This window comes from Diuraphis noxia, unplaced genomic scaffold (assembly GCF_037042655.1).
Source record: "Diuraphis noxia isolate RWA-SAM2 unplaced genomic scaffold, SU_Dnox_SAM2 contig0003, whole genome shotgun sequence".
Taxonomy (NCBI): Eukaryota; Metazoa; Arthropoda; class Insecta; order Hemiptera; family Aphididae; genus Diuraphis; species Diuraphis noxia.
The window spans coordinates 69,535,354-69,557,116 of NW_028301713.1; the positions used below are offsets into that span (position 1 = coordinate 69,535,354).

General features: G+C 34.8%; 1 protein-coding gene across 8 annotated transcripts in view; it reads right to left on the reverse strand.

The window, feature by feature from the left end:
- The window catches only part of heph (polypyrimidine tract-binding protein 1 heph), a 200,899-nt gene that overhangs the window by 51,013 nt on the left and 128,123 nt on the right, over positions 1–21,763 (reverse strand). For all 8 annotated transcript variants that reach the window (XM_089222004.1, XM_089222010.1, XM_089222008.1 and 5 more), the window contains 2 exons: positions 18,145–18,252; positions 12,415–12,564 (listed from right to left, as the gene is read on the reverse strand). In XM_089222004.1, the coding sequence (XP_089078130.1) occupies positions 12,415–12,564; positions 18,145–18,252 (258 nt within the window). The remainder of the gene's footprint in view (positions 1–12,414; positions 12,565–18,144; positions 18,253–21,763) is intronic.

The window sequence follows — 21,763 nt, forward strand, 5'->3', positions numbered from 1 at the left end:
CGTCGTTCCACAGACTTATATCCTCCTTCGGTGAAGAAAATTGATTCAGTGGTGCGATATTATATAAACACGCGGGAGGGGAAGGGTGCTGTGAAATGCATGTATGGCGAGGAGGGTCACCCCGTAGTCGCGCGTCAAATCCCGCGGATAGTCTAGTACCTATATGATAAAGGTATCTGTGGTATATATATATAGCTGCAGGTTTATGTATCGTGTAGGATATAATATACACGGAGTGGAAAAAAGGAAACTAAAATATACGCATATATAATAATAATATAATATAATATCACATACGTGTGAGGGTGTATAACGGCGTTGCGTTAAAAAAGGCAAACCGTTAAAGTAAAAAGATTGAATTAGGAGAACGCTAGCTGTTTTTTGAGAACACATAGACTACACATAATATTATACCCATATACTTCCACGCGATATCTAGTTATTATTTATGAGCTGCCGTTAAATAGGAGAAGAAAAAATACGATTTTCTCTTCGCCAATTTAAAATTGGGAGGAAAAAACCAAGTATTTACATAATATTATGTATAGCGTACGTGGGTTATCGCAACGAGGTTTTAACATGACAGACTTCCTGCACGAGCTTTTCGATATGAATAAAAAAAACTATTAATAATCGTATATAATGTATCATATAAATGTGTATTAGTTGTTGATAAATGATTCGAATTCGAAAATGTATACATGTATAAGTGTGTACCTACGGTAGGAAAAATTATTTAAAAGAAAGTAATTTAGTGAATTTAATCGGTCGACGATCGCTGAAACTGGGTTATGTACATTTCCACTTTATAGCCAAAAGTCATATTTACCAATATTTTTTTCCACCGGGCCGGTTCGGATAACAACAAGCATTGCGTTTATTGTTTAGAGGTACCGCACATGAACTATTCAGACGGGTTTGGTTAATTTAACGCGTAAACATTTGTTTTTGCGAAAATGAGTTTACATTACGATATAAAGCATTAATGGGGTTTTTACGAGGCTGGGTAGCGAGAGGACCGAAGCTCTATTATTACGTGAACGAGAGAATTCACTTCGCGTCGGTGGTTCGTAAGCAAATATTAAATTAGGAGTAAAAACGACCGTTTTACATTGTTGTACTTTGTTATTGTTTGTTGCTTTTTTTTTTTTCAAAGATTATCCCAGAAAATATCATACGTTAGGTCCCAACAACAACAACAATAACAATAACGGTGAAATAATACAAAATACATAAGACGGCGATCACAACCCCGTCGGCCAAGTATTATACAAGTATAGAGACATATGATAAGGGTGTAATGAAGAGGATCATCAACGAAACTAACCTTTAAGGGACGACCTGGAAATATACATCTGTGTGTGTGTGTGTACGGGGAAGGCAAGTGATATAAAGTGGACAAAGTCCACCGATCATCCGCGAGTTTATCGGTTGCGAGGTTTAATTACGGACGACGAAAACTTTTGGGAACGCTAAACACGCGGTGGCCCCCACAGGTGGACTGAAAGTTTTACGCACGTGACGGAAAACGGATTGATGTGAGGATCGTGACCCGTGTACAGACATACACACGTGTATATATATATATATATATATATATAATATTGTGGTAATATTAAATGTACGAGAGTGGGCTATGATAGGGTAAGTTAGACAGCCAATACAAATGATTACGGTATTCGAATTCTGGCAACAGCGGTGGCTAACCTAACCTTCCTTCGAGTGCGTGATGTACCTATGTAATATTTAAAACTAGAATAACTCGGGCACTATAGTTATCACCGGATATCCTTCAAAATTCTACGCAAGAAGATTACATATGATATATATATATATATATATATATATGTATGTATACTTATATACGTGTTTTACTGATTAACTATCGCTACTTTTTATTGCAGATAGGTACCTATATTTTATGTACCAATATACAACAATTATTCACAAATGATTTATAATTTACTCAAAACGAACATTTCACATATAAGCACGTCTGATCAATTGATATAATCAATTGTGATTTGTGATCATGTGCATGTGTTACTGCGTGGTAGACACGTTTTTAATATTCACGGCTTATTAAACTTTGATAGTAAAAACTACACGTCGGAGATAACTGTAATTATATTTAAACGCGAAATGAACATTTAATTTTCTTCCTGTTGAACATTTATTTCATTAATATTCTGTTTTTAATTGCCATTCTTGTAAAACATGAAAAAAGTTCTTTTTAAATTCATTACTTGCGGAAGTTTTTTCAACGCATTATTTTCACAGTCCCTGCAGCTGCATTAGCCGATTATACGTTTAATGCTATACATACAAACACATCATAGTGTCTACATTAAGCAGTCAGTTCGTCGAAGGGAAACAATTTTCAAAACGTGTAAATATTTGATATGAACATTGCGCTACGACACGAGGTCAAATTAACCTAATACTACACTTGAAAAGGTTGTTGGTAAATAGCAAGCATGGCACCATAATATATTTAGGTGTTTTAAACTTATATCAAATATATATATATATAAATGTATATATAATACCTATGTTGCCATTCGCACGAAAAATGCACTGTATATAAACAGAAATATTCCTTTATAGCACTATAATCACGTAATTATTATTGTCTACAATATCCTGTGAAATATCGCGGCCAGATTCGTAATTATCTAATATAGATATCGGGAGAAGTGCAAATAAATTCGAGAAAACTAAAAACAACAAACAAAACGTTTAATATTTAGCTGACGTACACACATATTGTACTTGGATGAAATTTCCGAAGAAAAAGTTTTTGAGTGAAAAAACAAACATCTTATACGAACATTGACGAAAACAACTACAATAGTTTTTATATATAGGTACCCACAAAAGTCAAAGAATATACTTATAAAACTTTCGTTTACTCGGTAAGTATTGAAGTGGTAACTGCCTACGTGGACCACCACGAATAATCACTATGACAATGAAAAAACGCATTATTCAGTAAAGGTTCATGTATATATAGTAAAAGGATGAACGTATAGAATATAACAGGAGAATAGGCTATACGGCGCCTATAGGCGAACTGCCGCAGTATGAGAAAAAATGATACACAATTTTTCAGTATATATAGATATGTTAATATATCATATATATGGAAGTAAGTTTATCATTTAATAGACAACTTTGACAAACGATTGACAGAATAAAGTTTACCACATCGTTGCGCTAAAAAGTTGTAAGAAATGATTATCAGAATGGAATGCAACTATTTTTTTAATTAAAAATGTGTTGTTTAGCTGTATATATATATAACCACGAAAATTTCGGTTTATTGTTTATAGTAAATCTACAGGATGTTTGAGTAGCAAACCGAATCAGAATTTGAAAAACAATATTACACATATTATACCTGCTGCAGCTGCACATTACAAATCTAGAGATGCATTAACTATTTGTGCATTGTGCACCCAACGATAATATTTTTACAGTTATCTATGTATCACATCAATATTATGTCTACTGCAGGTAAGACAACACTATTATAAACCGTTATAGGTATAATATATTTAAAATAATCTTATCGCGTGTTTATTACAATAAACATAACATTATTATTATTATGGTTATCTTGGCACGCCATTACGCTATGACATCGTATACTTACAATACACCGACGAGCCGCGAAAGCAACAATCGACAAACTGTTGCCAAAGGCGATCGATGATTATAACCGTCGTCGTCGAATCCACCCTCCACCCCCTACCTGTTGACGGCGAGGTTTCGTTCGGAATAGAAACGACGCCATACGACGAATGGAAGTTTTGCCACTGTTGCGCGTGAGGTGAGCGGTGGCGTGAAAATAAATAAAATAAAAACCGAAGAAGAAACAATCGTAAAATAAAAGCGAGCTTGCGTGCGTAAGAGTGTGGGCATGTGTACGTGTGCGTTTGTGTGTGTGTACGCGCGATTGTATAAGTGTATCAGAGATGGACAAGGAACACCGAAAGGGGAAACACTACACCATTATTCGAACTATAAATATTTAAAAAGGGTGCGAGAGAAATAATAAATTACGAAAAAAAGAACTGTGAAGCACGTGGTAACCTCTATAATTTAAACGTTATTAGTGCCGGGCAAGTTGCATACGTAGATACACGTGGTCACAATAGGAATGTTTTTCAAATATATAATATAATATTGCAGTGCCAGCGATGACAAGACGACGTGTTTTGACGATCGTCCGTCGCCACTCGTAGTAATGCCGCGTAGGCGGTATCAATATAATATAATATATTAAATATATAACAACGGCGTAGGTATTACCACCACCGGGGTACAGGTCTATGTATATGAATATTATAGTATATATATAGTATATACATGTTTACGATACTATAGTTTATTCAGGACATATTACACACATACATATATATTATTTTTTCCTCTGCGTGTGTGAAGCATTGTCTATATATAATATATATATATATAAGTATACCTTAGCGATATGGGCCACCCCTCCCATTATGCATGCTTGTTGTTTGCTAAAAATCAAAGTCAAATTTTGACAGCCATCGCCGCCTTGTCAACGGCACGCCCCAGTGCGCATGTATACCTATTTTATTATGTTATATGAAGCGTCGTATTAACAATATATTACCAAATACTCGTCGCGGCCGTCGTCCCTTATTTCTGCAGTAGAACACATATTATATTATATGTTAGTATATATATTAATCACGAACCACATATTACTATTGTCATTATTATTACTAGAGCATATATAACATAGGTACATATATACACGTACAATGTTCATACATTGTTTGCTGACATACAGTACTTATAAACATATTATGTAGCTGCTACGACCGACCTCGTCACAGCGATCGCTCGGGGTATACTACATGAGGTGCTTCAATACGCGTTTGATAGCGTCGTGTCTTGACGTGATCGATACACGTCATACCTACATCACGACGACGTGCTACCTACGTGGGTACTAAATTATTATTATCGTTGCGAAACATCGTACATTTCTCACTAAACCACCCCTCCCGCCTTATACCGCGGTCGTAGTGCGAGAAAACGCGCGCGGTATTTGCGTCATATATCGTAGTAATTGAATTATTGTTACGATACATAATAATAATATAATACATAATTATTATGTATAGAATATATTATTACACTGTTCGTCGAGTATAATAATAATAATAATATACGCGTAGGTACCTCCATTTCAAGCGGCCGTATATTATTTCACGACGGTGACAAAGGTTACTACTACTACTACTACACACAACATACACGTAATATAATATGCATATATATACCAAACACACACAACACCCGTTTGCACACGGTTCATTTGGCCGGTTAAATTGCAAACGATAACGTGTATGCACACAACACACTACACAACGTTGCTATATAGTATTTTCAGAGTTCGACAGTGTTTGGGTTCCGTAGGTATATATACACTATACACACACACACGAATGTTTTCGCTTTCAATTATTATTTCATATACGGCGGGCACTCGCGCGCATTTACGACGACTACGACTAGAGGGTGCTGGGGTTCCACACTAACACACACACACACACACACACACACACGAATACACACACATATATATATATATATATATATGAGTGGGTAAGCCTGTGTGTGTGTGTGTGTGTGTGTGTTTGTACATACAAGTACGAACTAGCCGGGGGTAGAGTGGTTTTGTTTACGTACCTGTCGCGCGCACATTAATTATGTCAAACACAATTAGGGATGTCCCCTCATCCCGCACCCCATCACTTGTACCACACGCCGTTTTACACCCCGCTTCGACGTTTGGCGGGGATACTAAAAGGTGAAACGTTCGGTGTAGATGAGGGAGAGAGACGAACGCCGAGGGATTTAATCGAATTTCTTACGTTTGGCCCAGAGGCACGCACACACGATGTCGGCGGCGACGGCGTTGCCCATCAGTTTTACAAAAACCTATTTCGCTCTTTTTCTCAAAATTATTATTTCGCACCAAACTACGTAATAAACCACCCGAATGAACTCGCACGCTGCGGTTTTACACAATATATAAGTTAAGTCACACAAGCGCGCGAACAAGTTGTCCTGGTCCCAATGTATATAACAAAAAAAAAAATACTTATCGATATACATATACCGTATAATATCTGTACTGTCGATTTGAAACTGAGATACATTTTTTTTAATTAGCATAATTATGTCATCGGTTGTCGATAATGCGCATACAAATGAGAGAGGCGAAGTCTCGTTTTTACCACTACAGCCACAGAAGTGTAATAAAGTCATGTATTATGTAAATGCAACATTCTAAGCGATGAAAAAAACATTGAATCTCTGACATGGCTATCATGATGAAAAGTGTTGTGTTTTACCCTAGTAAAAAAAGAAAGTTCAATATATATTCACCGTAGTTGTTCGTCCTAAAATATTCCACTTGCTAAAGTCATCAGACAACACGTATTCGCACACGCTTACCCACACGCACATAAATACATTGTATTTAGGGCCATCAAAAACGCATACTTTCGAAACTCTTATAGACCGTCATAAAACCAACTTCCAATCGATTTTTTCGATACCAAGTGATGGGCGAACTCATAATAGTGCCTACCTATAGCTATTCGTATACACAGTTGATCTTAGCGTTATTTTGTACCTACTATGTGTATATATATTTATATACACACGTCAAAAGCTCGACCACTGCAATAAAATTAATCGGCCGCGAGATAAGAAACTTGGCGAAAAAAAATGTCGACAAGAGGATTCTACTGAATTTAGTGTATCGCTATATATACGCACCAGCGCCAACGGGCCGACAGATATATACAACAACAAAAGAGTGTAATATGTATAGAAAAGCGCTTGCTCTGACAAATTTTCCAATCGCCTTAAACGACGGCGGGACGTCGCCACTCCACTTAGCACGCACAATAGGCGACTGCACGGAATCCGGTGAGCGCGTCCGCTAACCCCTTAATACCACACTCCTCCCCAAAAAAATCTCTCTTTTGACCAAAACCCTCGAACCCGCCAGTGGACGTGGCGCGCGAGTATAGATCTTCCGCGAACGCCGTTCGTACAATGGCCGTGACGCGGGCGACAGGAACTCGACATGCGGTTCGTTTAAGTGGCCCGCGGCGCGAAAAACGATCTCCATTGTAAACGTGAAATTGAAAATACTATCCCTTCTTATTTCGTCGTCGTCCTCGTTGTCGCTCGCGGAGAAATTCCAAACTTTTTCCATTCGAACGTTTTGTACGGTAATACGCTTTACCGCGTGCAGAGCGTTGTCAACCGCCGGACGGTATATAATACTAATGATAGGGGGAAAAGAATAAATATATAAATGATACTGAAGAAAAATACCGTCGTCAAAATATTATTAAATTGGATTTCGTCCGTCAGGAACGCCATAATATATACACACACATATTGTGTATAGAATGTATAAACGTGTGTGTGTGTGTGTGTGTGTGCACAAAGTATTATAAAGGTACTATACTATTACTAAGGATACTCGCGGTATATTCTCTCTCCCCGGATGGAAAGGTTAATTTGACATGCGTTGCCCGCGCGCCATCCGTACCGACAAAAAGCACTAAACAAAAAAGCAATCGTAAAACGTTTTCGCAAAACTTTCGGAAAAGACGTAGGTATTATAAAATATAAAAATAACCGACCTCCTACTGATGTACATATTAGTGTATACTGTGCGATATACGACAAACACTTATTATCTTGTCCATTTTTTGAGTTTTTAATTAATTATTTTTTTTTTTTACGAACTCATACTTAGATATTTTATTTCGCTATTTAAAACAATTAAAACTATGTTTAAACTTAAAAATTTCATAGAGCACACATTGTTATACCCTATGAAATGTTTTACTATAGATAATTAAAATTTAAATTGATAATAAAAAACACACATTTAAAATGTTCAAAAAGGTATGCAGTTTTAAATTTAATAGTTGAATAATATAATGTCATAAAAAATTAGATTTCTTAGAAAAATACAATAATTATACATGACAAGTATTCGCACGAACAAAAACAAATATACACTGCAGTTTACAAGCATTTACTTTAAAATAAGTTTAAGTTCAGGGTGTTATCATTACAACAAACATTCTGCACAAATAAGGAAACTTTCTCAATAACGACGGTGTGTCGAAGTATATCTTTTAAATTTATTTTATATATATATATATAGGTATCTACAGTCTACTCTATCTACACTATCGTGAAACCGCACAACTCAACAATGGATGACGTTATGACTGTGGCTGCCTTTCATGACCATCAAACTTAAGTTATATATTTTATGGTTCTTGGGAAATATGGTTGAATAGTTTTGTAGTTCCTGGTATGCTCGTACTTTACGTCGTAATGACGTACAAAAACCAAAATCACTTTGCAAGATTGCAGTTTGCAGCGTTTGACATTTAAAACTCATCGCTGCAGGTCACAGCTATAGTCGTAATTATGTGCACAAGTAACACGCAAATCCTACATAATACTGTCAATACTCAATACTCATTGCATTCAACACTTATACTGCAAGAGTATTACTATATAATAGTACATCATGGATGCACTCAAATATGAAATAACAAGTGCGTTAACCAACCCGGTGTACATACCTATTTCATATTTCATAATATAATAATATAATATGTGCAAAAATATTTGAAAACATATACGCCGTGCATAACTACAGTATACATTTTATGTCCTCGTATAATATAAAATTGTTCCAAAATTTTCAAATATTCCATTACACGCCGCTGCGTAAAAATATACCTCAGCAGCGATAGTTTAAATTTTTGTATTTTTTTCCACCTCAACAAGACGCCTTACAAGAGAATTACACTCATACGTATATATATATAAGCAATCCTTTAACGAGAAACCCAACTGAGAAGACATCGTTAGCAAAGCCAGCTCCACCTTTTTCACCGCTATTAACGGACAAAACGTTTACAAAACCATGTGCGCAAATCGATAACGTCTATAAATAAGCTTTATTTGGATTCATCCTTTTTCCTTATTTACCCTTACCGATATATATATATATATATATATATATATATATATATATATATATACATAATTCACACCGAAGAAAAACGGAAATAGTTCGTCATTTATCAAGATATTAATGGAATTAAACTCTATCCGACGACAGTGTATAGTATTTTTTTTTAGCGAAACGCTTGAAACTCGTTAACAGGTTAAAATGGTATATACGTAGTTATAGTAGGCGATATATACCTACTCTTACACAAATACACTAAAATATAATATATTAAATAAGAGTGGAGGTACTATATTAACACTAAGAACTGCAAATAAAAGTATGTAAAACTTGTTCGAACACCGAAGCTTGTCAGAGCAGCAGAAGCGGACAAATATTTTGGTTTTAACATATTTGAAAAATATATTATATTATTACACAATTTATTGAGCGTATACGTGCCTATATAAATTAAATCGCAGTACATTATATGGTTTCTCAGCCCGAGTATGAGGTGTGTTATAAAATGATTATTCCGATGAACACCAGGCAAAAACAGAACAACGTAATTCGGTTTACTCTAGAATTTCACGAGAACACCAACACAATAGATCTCAGATCTCAGTCGTGTATGGCTGCACGTAGTGGTAGATATAATAATATAATAAGATATAATTGTAATTATTTTGCAGCAATTATGCACTATGATAAATTATATAAATTTAATATGTACCTATGCACGCATAGAGGTTAGGCAAGAGGTCACTTGCCAGAATAAAATATGATCGAAAAACTCGTAAAAAATCGCAATTGATGGATAATAATCAATATTAATTGACCCGACAAATGTTTAAATACACGGCGGCAATTTTGTAATTGATATTGTATCTGTTATTATTTTATTATTCACGGGTAGATGAACAAACTGAGCCAAATGATAGTGTGGAATCGATCAGTGACAACACTATAATATTATACCAATCGAAGCGTTAAATCTCCAAAGATAATAATATTTACAGTTTAATATTGTGGTAACAAAGAATATAATATTATTAATTATAATAAACTTTTATACAGAATTACAGCGTTATAGATTTTTATTTAAATGCGTCGAATAACACATCACAATTTCTATTACAAAGTTCACATGACTACACCATAAGACCCTATACAGACAACAGATGCAATCTGGAAGAGAAAAAATTGGCAACATAGTTCCTTCTCCGGTCCTCGATACCATAGAAGAAAAAAAAGACAACAGATGCAACAAATAATATCATTTCAAATACACACACACACGCATATGCATGCATATATTATATACATACAGGTTGTACAAACGAAAGGCACCTAAAGGCATTTCTTGACAATTTTTTATCTACATATTTTTGTTGTTCTCGCCGACTGCAAACAAGCGGCGCCCAAGTATAAACATACGACGCTAATAATACGCGCATTATAGATATATGAGCACTTGAGAGAAAACTATATGCTTTTCCTCGATACGTAAGACGTCGAGAGCACGCCGCCGAGGAGGATTTACAGCCTAGAAAGTTATATTATTCCGGTCGACTGGGCCAGTCTCGCCTGGCCGTAGAAAATAAAGACTGTCGAAACAAGGGTTTTTTTTATTTTTATTTATTTTTTCGTCTCTTTTATTATTCGCCTTCTGCACTTCCGGAACAATACTCCTATTTACCCATGCATCGTACGCGTATATAAACGTGTGTTCTTTGTGATCCATCAGGGTCGAAGTAAAAACAGCATAAAAAAAAAAAAAAATACCGAACGTACGAACGTCGAGAATAAACGTTTGGACGGACGGCAGCGTGACGTCGGTGGTAACCTATACGTGTATATGTATATATAAACAAAATAGAAGGGCGTGAAATATCGTGATTTCCTACAATCTCGCATTTATCTAGTCACCCTTTTTTTCCCTAAGTCGAGCACGCCGTATACGGTGTAGGTATATATATGAGTATTGTATACGTAGGTGCAATGTGTATATATATTTCGATCGACTGCTAGAGCAGTATAGTACCTACTGGCTATACGATTGTATACAACACTATCAGACAAAACCTCACACGCGAACGCATGAAAAAATATAATTATTATTATTATTATTGTTGTGGTTGTTGTAGTTGTTATTATTTGCCGTCGAAGCTTTGGCGGAGAGTAGATATGCCGTGACACTATAATAGTATGTACAAACGCCACCCGCACACACCCTTCGAGGGTCGCGCAAACGCCAATATACGCATGCCACCGCATGCACATACACTGGGGTGTGATCAATTTAAAAGGGTACAACTACACACCGCACGGTGAATGTCAATACCGTGAGAAATGCGCGTGCGGATCGTTAATCTTTCATTAAATTTCGGTATAGGCTTGCACGACAAGCACGTATTATACGACACGACGACTATACACCTACCTCTGCTGCAGCAGCAACTACTGCGCAGAAAGAGGAAATTGAATTGAACAAAAATACAAGAGAAAACGTGTCCGAAACTCTGGCGCACATTATTGCCGTTGAACGCATAAAATGTAGAAACAACACAAAACTGGAACGTTCTGAATTTATTAAGCACGCCACAGCATGCATAATACAATATTTTACGTACGACTTTTGGCCGACCAAACGTTTTAGCGCAATGCTGCGTATTTTATACTTGAAATTGTTATATTTTTATGAAGTGTCCGAATAAGGCTGTCATTACAAAAATTATTCCACCGCCGACGTAGAAACGCCAAAAATAATTAATGAAATTGCATTATTTAATATACGCTTTATAATATATCACTATAAAGTATTAATTATTAATCATTATAAATAATTATATATTCATTATCTTTTTTTTTTTTTTTAAGAAGAATAAAGGACCGTATAATTAGCATAACAAATTTTTCTCGCAAATTATATTTAATAAATTAAAACCAATTACGACGTTTGAAAACTTCTAAACTCTAAAGAAGCATAACGACAAAAATATTACACTTTACAAATGACAAGTTTGTAACTCTACAGAAAGTTGTGACGCATATCTTATAATCTGTAAGAACTCGGCGGTTTAATGCTCTTATATAAACATTATGACGGGCTCTACAGTCAGACAAAGTCGTGTAGCCGAAAACCCATTTTAAAAGATTATAAAAACAGCAAAAACTATTGTTAAATCACATTTCCTACCCACACCACCGCCGTATGTAAACATACAATATACAATAGCAACGAAATGGCTCGTTCAAAAATGACTATAGACTGAGTATATAATATATATATTATATACCTATAATATACCTATAATATACCTAATAATTGTATCGGCGATACAATATGATAAAAATGTTCTTACCTGATTTTTGCCTTTGAGTACGAGCACGTTGGTAACTTTTCCGAACGGAATGCCCAGATGTATGACCTCGGCTTCGGTGACTTCATTGGGTATGTTGCGTATGTGTATTACCCGAGATGGCTTGTTGTTGGCGGTTTTGTCGAGTTTGACCTGAAATTTTTTTTATATATTATTAGAACACAGGTCTGCAAAAAGGGCAGTCGGACGGACGATGGGATTTCGGGGCTCACGCCAGCCGCACGCACTGGGTTTGGCTATACCGTGGACCGCAGACAAACGACCGGGTGAATTCAATTTGCGGCCTAAGTGTGAGGCGTCGGAAGGGTGAACGAGATGAGGCCGGTTGTTGAGCTATTATTTACCGCATTACTCTAGGATAGAATAAATGAATACAAATCTATTGCAAAGCGCGTAAGTCGAGTAATTTCGGGTAGTAACCGGACGCAGTATAAGGACCTACATTATAACTGTACACGGCTCGTATAATCGAATCGTTTTGTACAGATAATCATGGTATAGGTAAAACCTCTTCGTACCGATAAATTCGAAATTCCGATTTCAATCGAAAATTTCTCGAATTTTGAACATATACTATTGTACATAATGATCACCTATGATCGTTTGAAATCATACACGTAAAATTTCCAATCATCCATATAATATGCATAAACAAACAAAAGCTTGAGCATTAGCAGAATATTGTATCAAAGGGAACATAATATGGCGCAAGAGATTATTTTATATAACAATAATAATGTAACGAAACATTTACGTAAATATAGATAATAGTGCAACCTTTATATTAAAATTAAATAAAAGCTACATATAGAAAAACTATTATTTTTATAATACTTATAAAAGTTGATCCTAAATGCGAAATTCCGTAAAACAATGATTTTCTAATATATTGCATTTTTGATATCATACATGCCTTTGAGAATGTTACTGGAAATGTTTTTAGAGAAATATTTAAGGTTGAATGTTCGACTAAATGAGGTTTTACACAATTAATGCAAAATTCGCGTTTACTTTAATGCATGGGAAAGATGCTTATGTTTTCTTTAACAATAGTATATCATGTATTATATTAAATAGTAGTCATAAATTTATCTTGAAAAAAAAAAAGAAATATTTGAATAATCGAATAAAATATTGGGGACTGGGTAAGAGAATATTGTTCACAAAAACTAAAAAAAAAAATCGCTGAAATTGCCGTCATTCATCGGGTCCCGTGGAGTATGATCCGGGATGGCTGGTTATTAAAGTTTTCGGACGCTTCGGTAAGAACAATGTTTTTCCGAGCGTCAACCCATGTGTAGACATGTATAAACCGCCCTGCAGGGTTTAAAAGTTTCTTTCAAATATTAAAATTAATTTAAGTTTCTTTTATACCCGTTTCATAAGCCCCTTATTATAACTCTTTTCTCATAATAGCTTACAGTACACATTGTCAAGCGAAGATAATTTTTCCGTCGCTCTCGGTCCACTGCAGGTATATCATTAGCGTTTGTCTTTTTCGAGACCGCTGAGTAGCGTCACCACTAAACGACTGCTGCAGCGTGTACCATCATTAGATTCGTCGTACTTAATATATGTTCGTATGATAAATCGTTGATGAAATGATTGATGCGTAATAGAGAACATAGTAATATAAAAACACGTATACAACGACCGTTTTGTATGCAACGATCGAATTTCTTAACGACGGTTATAATTAATAACGGCGATTTCTGTAATCATGGAAGTAATTAAATATTCGCGGACTATTTTAAAATCGAATTACATACATTTATTATGCGACGCATAAGCGAACGTAAATATTATAGAAAACATATATATATATATACATGTAAGCTATAGAGGTATATGATAATTTTATTATATAATATAAAAAAACACGAGCTTTATACAGCGAGGGCTGAAAAGAAAAAACCTTTATATTTAATTACAGAGTATTTAAATAATATTTTATGCATAATACTTTATAATTATTTGTTGGTATTTTTTCCTAAGAAAAAATAAATGTTTTCAAGGCACTATACATTAACAGGGCACAAACACAGAATATAAAGAGAATGGACTAATTATATGCGGGCAGCGCAAGCTTGTTTCAAATTTAAAATAAAAACCTACTTAATTTATACGCATTATTATAGTGGGGAAAACATTTCAGTAAATATCTTCTTTTTTTTAACAGATAAACTTTTAAAGCAAAATTTAAAAAATATCAGATGTTTGTTATCCATAAAAAAATAAAACTGGTAGGTATTCGAAAAAAAATTTAAAAACGCAAATTCAAAATTATAGACTTTTAGAAATAGTATGGTCGTGTTGATGTAATAAAGAGAAAATCCTAGATATGTTTAAATAAGCAAAACAAATTAAAGCTACTCTGAGTATATGAATTCTGCTGGAGGTTGACTTGCGGTATGCCGGAAGCAGAATCGTTCCATCCAAACGGCCTTTAAAATTGAACTTTACAAACGTGCGCGCGATTTCCAAAGGCGACTCAAAGCAAACAAAAACGGGCCGGGACGGCAACGACGACGAGTTTTATCAATTGCTGTAAGTAAGACGAATTAATATCGTACCGAGAGATTGAGTCAACAGAGAAACACACTATACGAATATACATAGTTATAGTTATATGCACACTAGCCTGCAGGATTCTTCTTCACTGCGCCTCGGCGGAAAAAAGTGGGTAGGGTAGGGTAGGAGAGTGGGTACCCGTCTGTCTCTCGTTCCCAATTATCTCGGTTGTATTACCATCATCATCATCACCATAATGCTTTTAAACTCCTCTTCACAGTGACCTGCTGAAGTAATGCCTGCCGAAACTTTACGTCTGATGCCTACCATTCCTCGCCATTGCTGCTGTTCACCACTCAAGCCGTATCTTTTCTTGCACGAACACAAGACACAAGTGCAGCGCGCTCCTCCCAGTGTAATTAATAATTCAACCGTGAACTCCTTTCAAATTATCCGGAGTGTTTAGCGCGCGAGCTAAATTACTACCACTACTATACACACTATTGCTACTATATACTACTACACACACACACACACACACACACACTTAAATATATGCGTAGCAAAAGTAGAGGGACCTGCGGAGGATTTTTTAAAACTTTTTATTCATCCGTCCAACACCCTCAGTAGCTCGAAGTAGCGTATAATTATTATTGTCCACTTATTGCGTGTTCTTTTTTTCCTTTTTAATTGTTCTCGCCGCCAACTCTATGAATGTATATATATTATACTGGACGGATTTCTCGCCCACCCTCGGCGTAACATCAACCACAAAATTGAATTAAAGGTGCCCGCACCTGATGAGAACCGCAACGGCGGCGGACAAAATCCAACCACATCGTATATATATATATATTATATATAATATCACATGTATAGTATATACTATGCACCATATACTATTACACGACGGGATGTATAATAAGGTCGACTATATATAGGTCGTTGTAGGAGGAAGAAAGCGTTGGAAATGTATATTATATATATACATATATAGTGAAATTTATAAATCCTTCACGTCTCGTAATAATAATGTGAGCGGCCCTCGAATACTGCCGCCACCACGTGGAGGAGATATACATTATTTCGGATTTCGTATGCAATTTTTTTCGCGCCTGTTAAAAATGAAAAATCGTAGTCAGCCGCAGAGCTCAGCAGTATAACGAGCAAAACGGGACACTCGGGTAGGTATATATCGAACTTTTCTTTTTATGTATGTATATACATGTACATATATAACTACCCCCACGCCCGAAAGCGTTCAACCATCAAATTCGGTTTGAACGCAAGTACGTCACGTCCACCCTCCACTTCGGCCATCACCCTTCCCACTGTACATAATAATATATATACTAGGTACCATATTCAAACATTATTATGGCCTCGGCGTAGGAAATTTAATAAAGAAGAATAATATATTTTAAACACTGACTGGAAAACGATGTTATTAAAAATTTTCACTTTATACCTATAATATATACTATGTAACATGTATAATATATAATTTATATATATATTCTACAATATTTACAACACCTTAACCACGAGTCGGACATTTTTCTTTGGTCCTTGCCTGTAGTACTAGTTCCACACGTCCGTCCCTACCCTCGTTAGTTATAATTTCTACCTGTAACTCTACCCATCTATTTTTATTTTGAGTGTAAATATTTTCTAGTGCTAGCAATTGACAGACACCTCTCGATATTTCGGCCGCTAACGTGCCATGTGTACGCTGTACATAATGCGGTGGGTGTGTGTGTTTGGGCGAGTTCAAGACCACCGCCGACGAAAGGTGAAGGGATATCCCACACCCCCATTCCTTCCCAGTATGTCACTACACAAGTGTTAGATTGTTATTATAATATTATTATATTATGTTTTGCGTCCTGTGTTTTCAATACAAGTTGTCATGACAATCGGTTGTTCGTCTCGGTTTCCACAACTCGGTAGCAAGTGGAGGAGGGTTGATTTCAACAAGTCGATACACTCATGACATGCCGACACGTGTGTCGACTGGCGATCGTTAGAAATGTGAAGTAAATGCCGATAGTTCATAGAAATTTAGTATTGTCAAAAATAATTAGTTTCAGTAAATGGAACACTGAAAAATACACAGCAGTCATACAGATGCGTAAAAACGTGTACCTATTCGTAAAATTACAGTCGTAATATATATATATATATATTTTAAAACGTCTTGGTGTGGAGTAAGATATGGATTTTTAATGAGAATTTTCCGAATCTATACCCCAAATGCAACAAACCTAAACAAATATGTACAAGAAATGGAATTTTGTGAAAATTGCATTTCACAAACGCAATTCTTGACAGGAGATTTTCTTAGTCAATATTATTTTAAACGTAAAATAGGGACAGCACGTCTTGGTGGAACTTTTTCTGTTTGCGAAACAACGATTTATTTCTAAATATATACATATATATTTACATAAAAAGTTACTGGCGTATTTGTCAATCATCCATAGCGAGTTTTCCATCGAGATTTGAGTTCACACACATGTCAAATGTTGATAAAAAATAATAACAAATAGCAATAATTGTAAAAAAAATGCAGAGAAAAGTTTATAAAAATAGAATAGCTGCGAATTGTCACACGGGAACGGAATTTCTATTGAAGTTCAAGCATACACAAACATACACAAAAGATTCTGATCATATTTTACGGATCCGACTAAAATTGAGCAACGCAAAATATAGCGACTTAGTTTGAACTTAGACTTTGGTGGATCGGGTTGAATAATATTAAAAACAATCAGCCTTATATCATGTGCTTTTAAATTGCTTATTTCGGAAATAAAACCTTAACGTTATGTGTATACAACTCGCATGTATAAACATGTATAAACACACAGCAATAAGTAATTGCACACATCACGCAATCATAATTCGTATTGAATTCAGATCGTTTAAATAAATAAATTTAATCATTTCAAGAGTTTTTATAACAGAATAATGTATGTATTATTTTCGTTTTCGAAAATAACCACAACAGCCATGTAATTCATAATATTTATAGTGATGCTATAGGTATACTATATCCCATTCGTATACAAAGGATTAAATACATTTGTTGTCAAGTTTAATCTTTTTATGAAATGAAAACTATAATTTTAATGTTTTTAGAGTTTACTATTAGCCAATTCAAGTACAGTAATTTACTTATAAATTAGTTTTATTTTTTACCTTCTTTGCGTCATTATTGTTGTCCACGTGATTGGTTCCAATCGTGTCTCCGTTGCTAACCGGTCCTCCTTCAACCCCTGGTGATGTGACCATCTCGTCGGAGCCGCGCTGTGAACAGAACGTAAAAATACGAAATGAAAAATACGAAGGATAAAAACTGCATCATACACCGGGCGCCGTGACGACAGAAGATAAAATATATATATATAATGTTCGTTAACCATCGCGCTGACGTCGTTTTCGCAGTCGACCACTTCACTCGTCTGCACAGCAGTAATATTATATACTATTATATACATACATAATATAATGTTCTAATGAAGCGCAATAGTCGTCATTAAAAGAAACGGATAAAAAAAATAGTCGTGTATGGGGTGGACAAGTGGTTACGTGTGTATATAAATACAATACACGCACAAACATCGACATACATACGACACAACATCTATGTACAAGAGCACATTGCTTGTTTATGCAGTACCTATATAGTCGTATAGTATATACTCGTATATATTATTTTCATTTTCTGTAAACTATACAATTTTATAGTGCGTGTATTATACATAAATATATATGTATGCAGGTATGTATGTATATTGTATACAGCATATATAATAACCTTTGTGCCGTCCACCTATATAGTCAGGGCATGTTTGAAAAAAAAAATGAAACGCATTTGTGTGCTAGGCGAGTGTCAAAAGAACTTTTGCAGCAAAAATTCGTGGCGCGGACAGCTCGTTTCGTTCTTCGCCATCAACACAGCGTATTCCGTTTGGACGTTTTAAAAACTAAACTATACACACAATTATAAATATAAATACATATATAATACAACTAGTTGTTTGATATATACACAAATCGCGGTATAACATAATTTTATGGTATTCGTGTTCACACGGAATGATGTAATCACGTGACGATATACGAATATCATCGGTAATCAGTTCCTCGCGACAAACGATCGAACCATGGTAATTGAATAAGATCTAAATTTTTATTATTTTATTTTATGCGTTGATTACATTTTACCGTCCCCGAAACGAGTGCGACGGAAAATTTTATTCCAACCTATCTACGTTTTTTTATGTTATATACGATTTTTTTTTATATCTGCTTATAATTTAGTTAGTCGGTAAAAAAAAAACGAATCAATTTCCACAACAGTACCTCCTGCAATATGTATATACATAATACATACGTGTGTAGGTTTTTTTCATACCTTCGTGAAATAAATATTATCAGTCGGGTCTTGAAATTTTTACATCTACGCACTCGGGAACACTAAAACCCATAATTGGGTAAAATGCCATTTTCCCGCCGTCACCGTTCTGCTACTGCCACTGTCCAGTCGCAACGTTTTTAATACCTTTTATGCACCTGCAGCAGCGTTCAAAAGCGACTTTGAAAACTTGACCGTTATTACAAGTATTATATATATATATAATTACAAACGTCCGAGCGGAGTGTAAAAATTAAAAAAAGCGTAATCCATCAAAAAAAAAAAAAAAAAAAATTAATAAATAAATAAAAAGAGGGATTGGGTGTTGTGTGTGTATACGCGTGAAATTTTTGTTAAATCCGACGACAGCCGAATTACGGTATAAATAATCGTCATAAATAATAGTTTTTTAACCATCCAAACAAGTCAATTAAAATCTCGTCTGGAATTCGTTAAAAAAATATAATATAAATATACAAGAGGGATGACAAAAACAAATGCTAAGCCGAGCTTTTCGCGCCAACCGCGCCACTTTAGTGAGTTCTAAAAATTAAAAATAGTTTATCCAACCGGACATTGTACAGGAGACTTTTGTTTTATTGCAATCATTATTATTATTATTATTGTTATTATTATTATTATTGTTATTATTATTATTATTATTATTATTATTATTATTATTATTATTATTATTATTATTATGCAAATGTAGTTTACCGGGGTAGACGACGCTATACACAGAGTTCTTGAACGAGTAATTAGTTTTAAATAGGGCTTTGTGCAAGCGTGCGAGAAGCAGAGAGGAAATAAAATAACATTATATACTTTATAGCAAAATCCAGCTACCGGATGCTGGCCTGTTTTTAATTTTTAAATTAAAATTTTTTTTTTTTTTGGTATCCTGCAAACTTAAAAAAACGTTAAAGTTTTCCCCCTTCGCGACATACGCCGTTTATATAGATATTTACGATCAGCAGAAGAGGTGGTGAAGAGGTTAATTGAAAACACGAAATGTGAATCTGACATGACCAGTATGAAAAATCGTTAAATAAAGAAAGTAGGTACTAAACTAATAAAACAATATTAAAACGTAAGAATGTAAGATTAAACACTAAATACCATAACACAGTACCAGAACAGGTAAAATATTAAGAATATGATATTATTATAAAATAATGTCACATAATCAAATTTCCTTGAACGTGAAATTGGAAAAATCGTTTGCGGTATACCTAGTGTGTTATGATTTTACTTGTGATATTTCACTTTGTGCGCGGAGCGATTTTTAATTATTATCATCCACTTCTTATACTCGGTCAGACAATATAAATACAAACTCGTGTTGGTGATTTACGTTCCAAACAAATGCGGTAAAAACAACGACAAAAAATATTTGTGTGAACGTTTCAAGATATTTTCTGATGACCGTAATATGTGTATACAGTAATAGATGATACTGCCGTAGCGTTCGTGACACGCTCGCACGCCGATTTTGGACTCAGTGAAGCACAAAGATTGGTATAGGAAAGATGCTCGGTGAACCATGATAATAAACTGATGACGGATAGACCTTGATTCAAACAAGTGTCCGTACATAATTCGACGCCACTGTCTCGACAAATAATAGCAAAATATCCATAAATAATATATGTTATGTATATATATATATACTTTTTATATTTTATGATATACTCGACAATAATAGTCTAACCTTAGGCGATTTAGTTTTCAGTACGAAGTAACATTATAGTCGTATAATATAATTTTACGCATATTTATCACACTGTACAGTGCATAATAATAATAATATTATAGGACTTGGAGAGTATACGAGGCGAACAATTATTGTTTTCATGATGTTCTCTGCTATAAGAACCTACACCAAAGTCAAAAGCGAATGTCCTAAAGCCATATTGATACAAAAACTCCCAAATAAATGAAGAATACTGCAAAGAAATGATATTGGTCGACGCTTTGATTATAGTGTATTATAACAGACTTGTGGTCGAATATATTGTGTCCTTTCGTACATAATAACCGTTTTAAACCAATCTATGCGATAAGAAACATAAAACATACTATATTTTTCGACCATAATATAATATTACAATAATATAATTTAATTTATACAAAACATAATATAAAGCTGACGTCAGCTGCTATACATATATACGAACGGTGGTCATGTAGACATTTCACAGGATATATTAAGTCTATAAATAAGGGGTCGCGAGTGCATAGGTATTAATACAAATTTATACATAAGTAGCGCAAAGCCGCGTTTCTCGGTGGTATTGCAGGAGTTTCGTACATGGAAAGAAATAACAAAAACCAAAATTACATATCAGCGGGGATGATCTATTCAGAGTGAACGTCCGCCGCCATCCCACACGAATTATG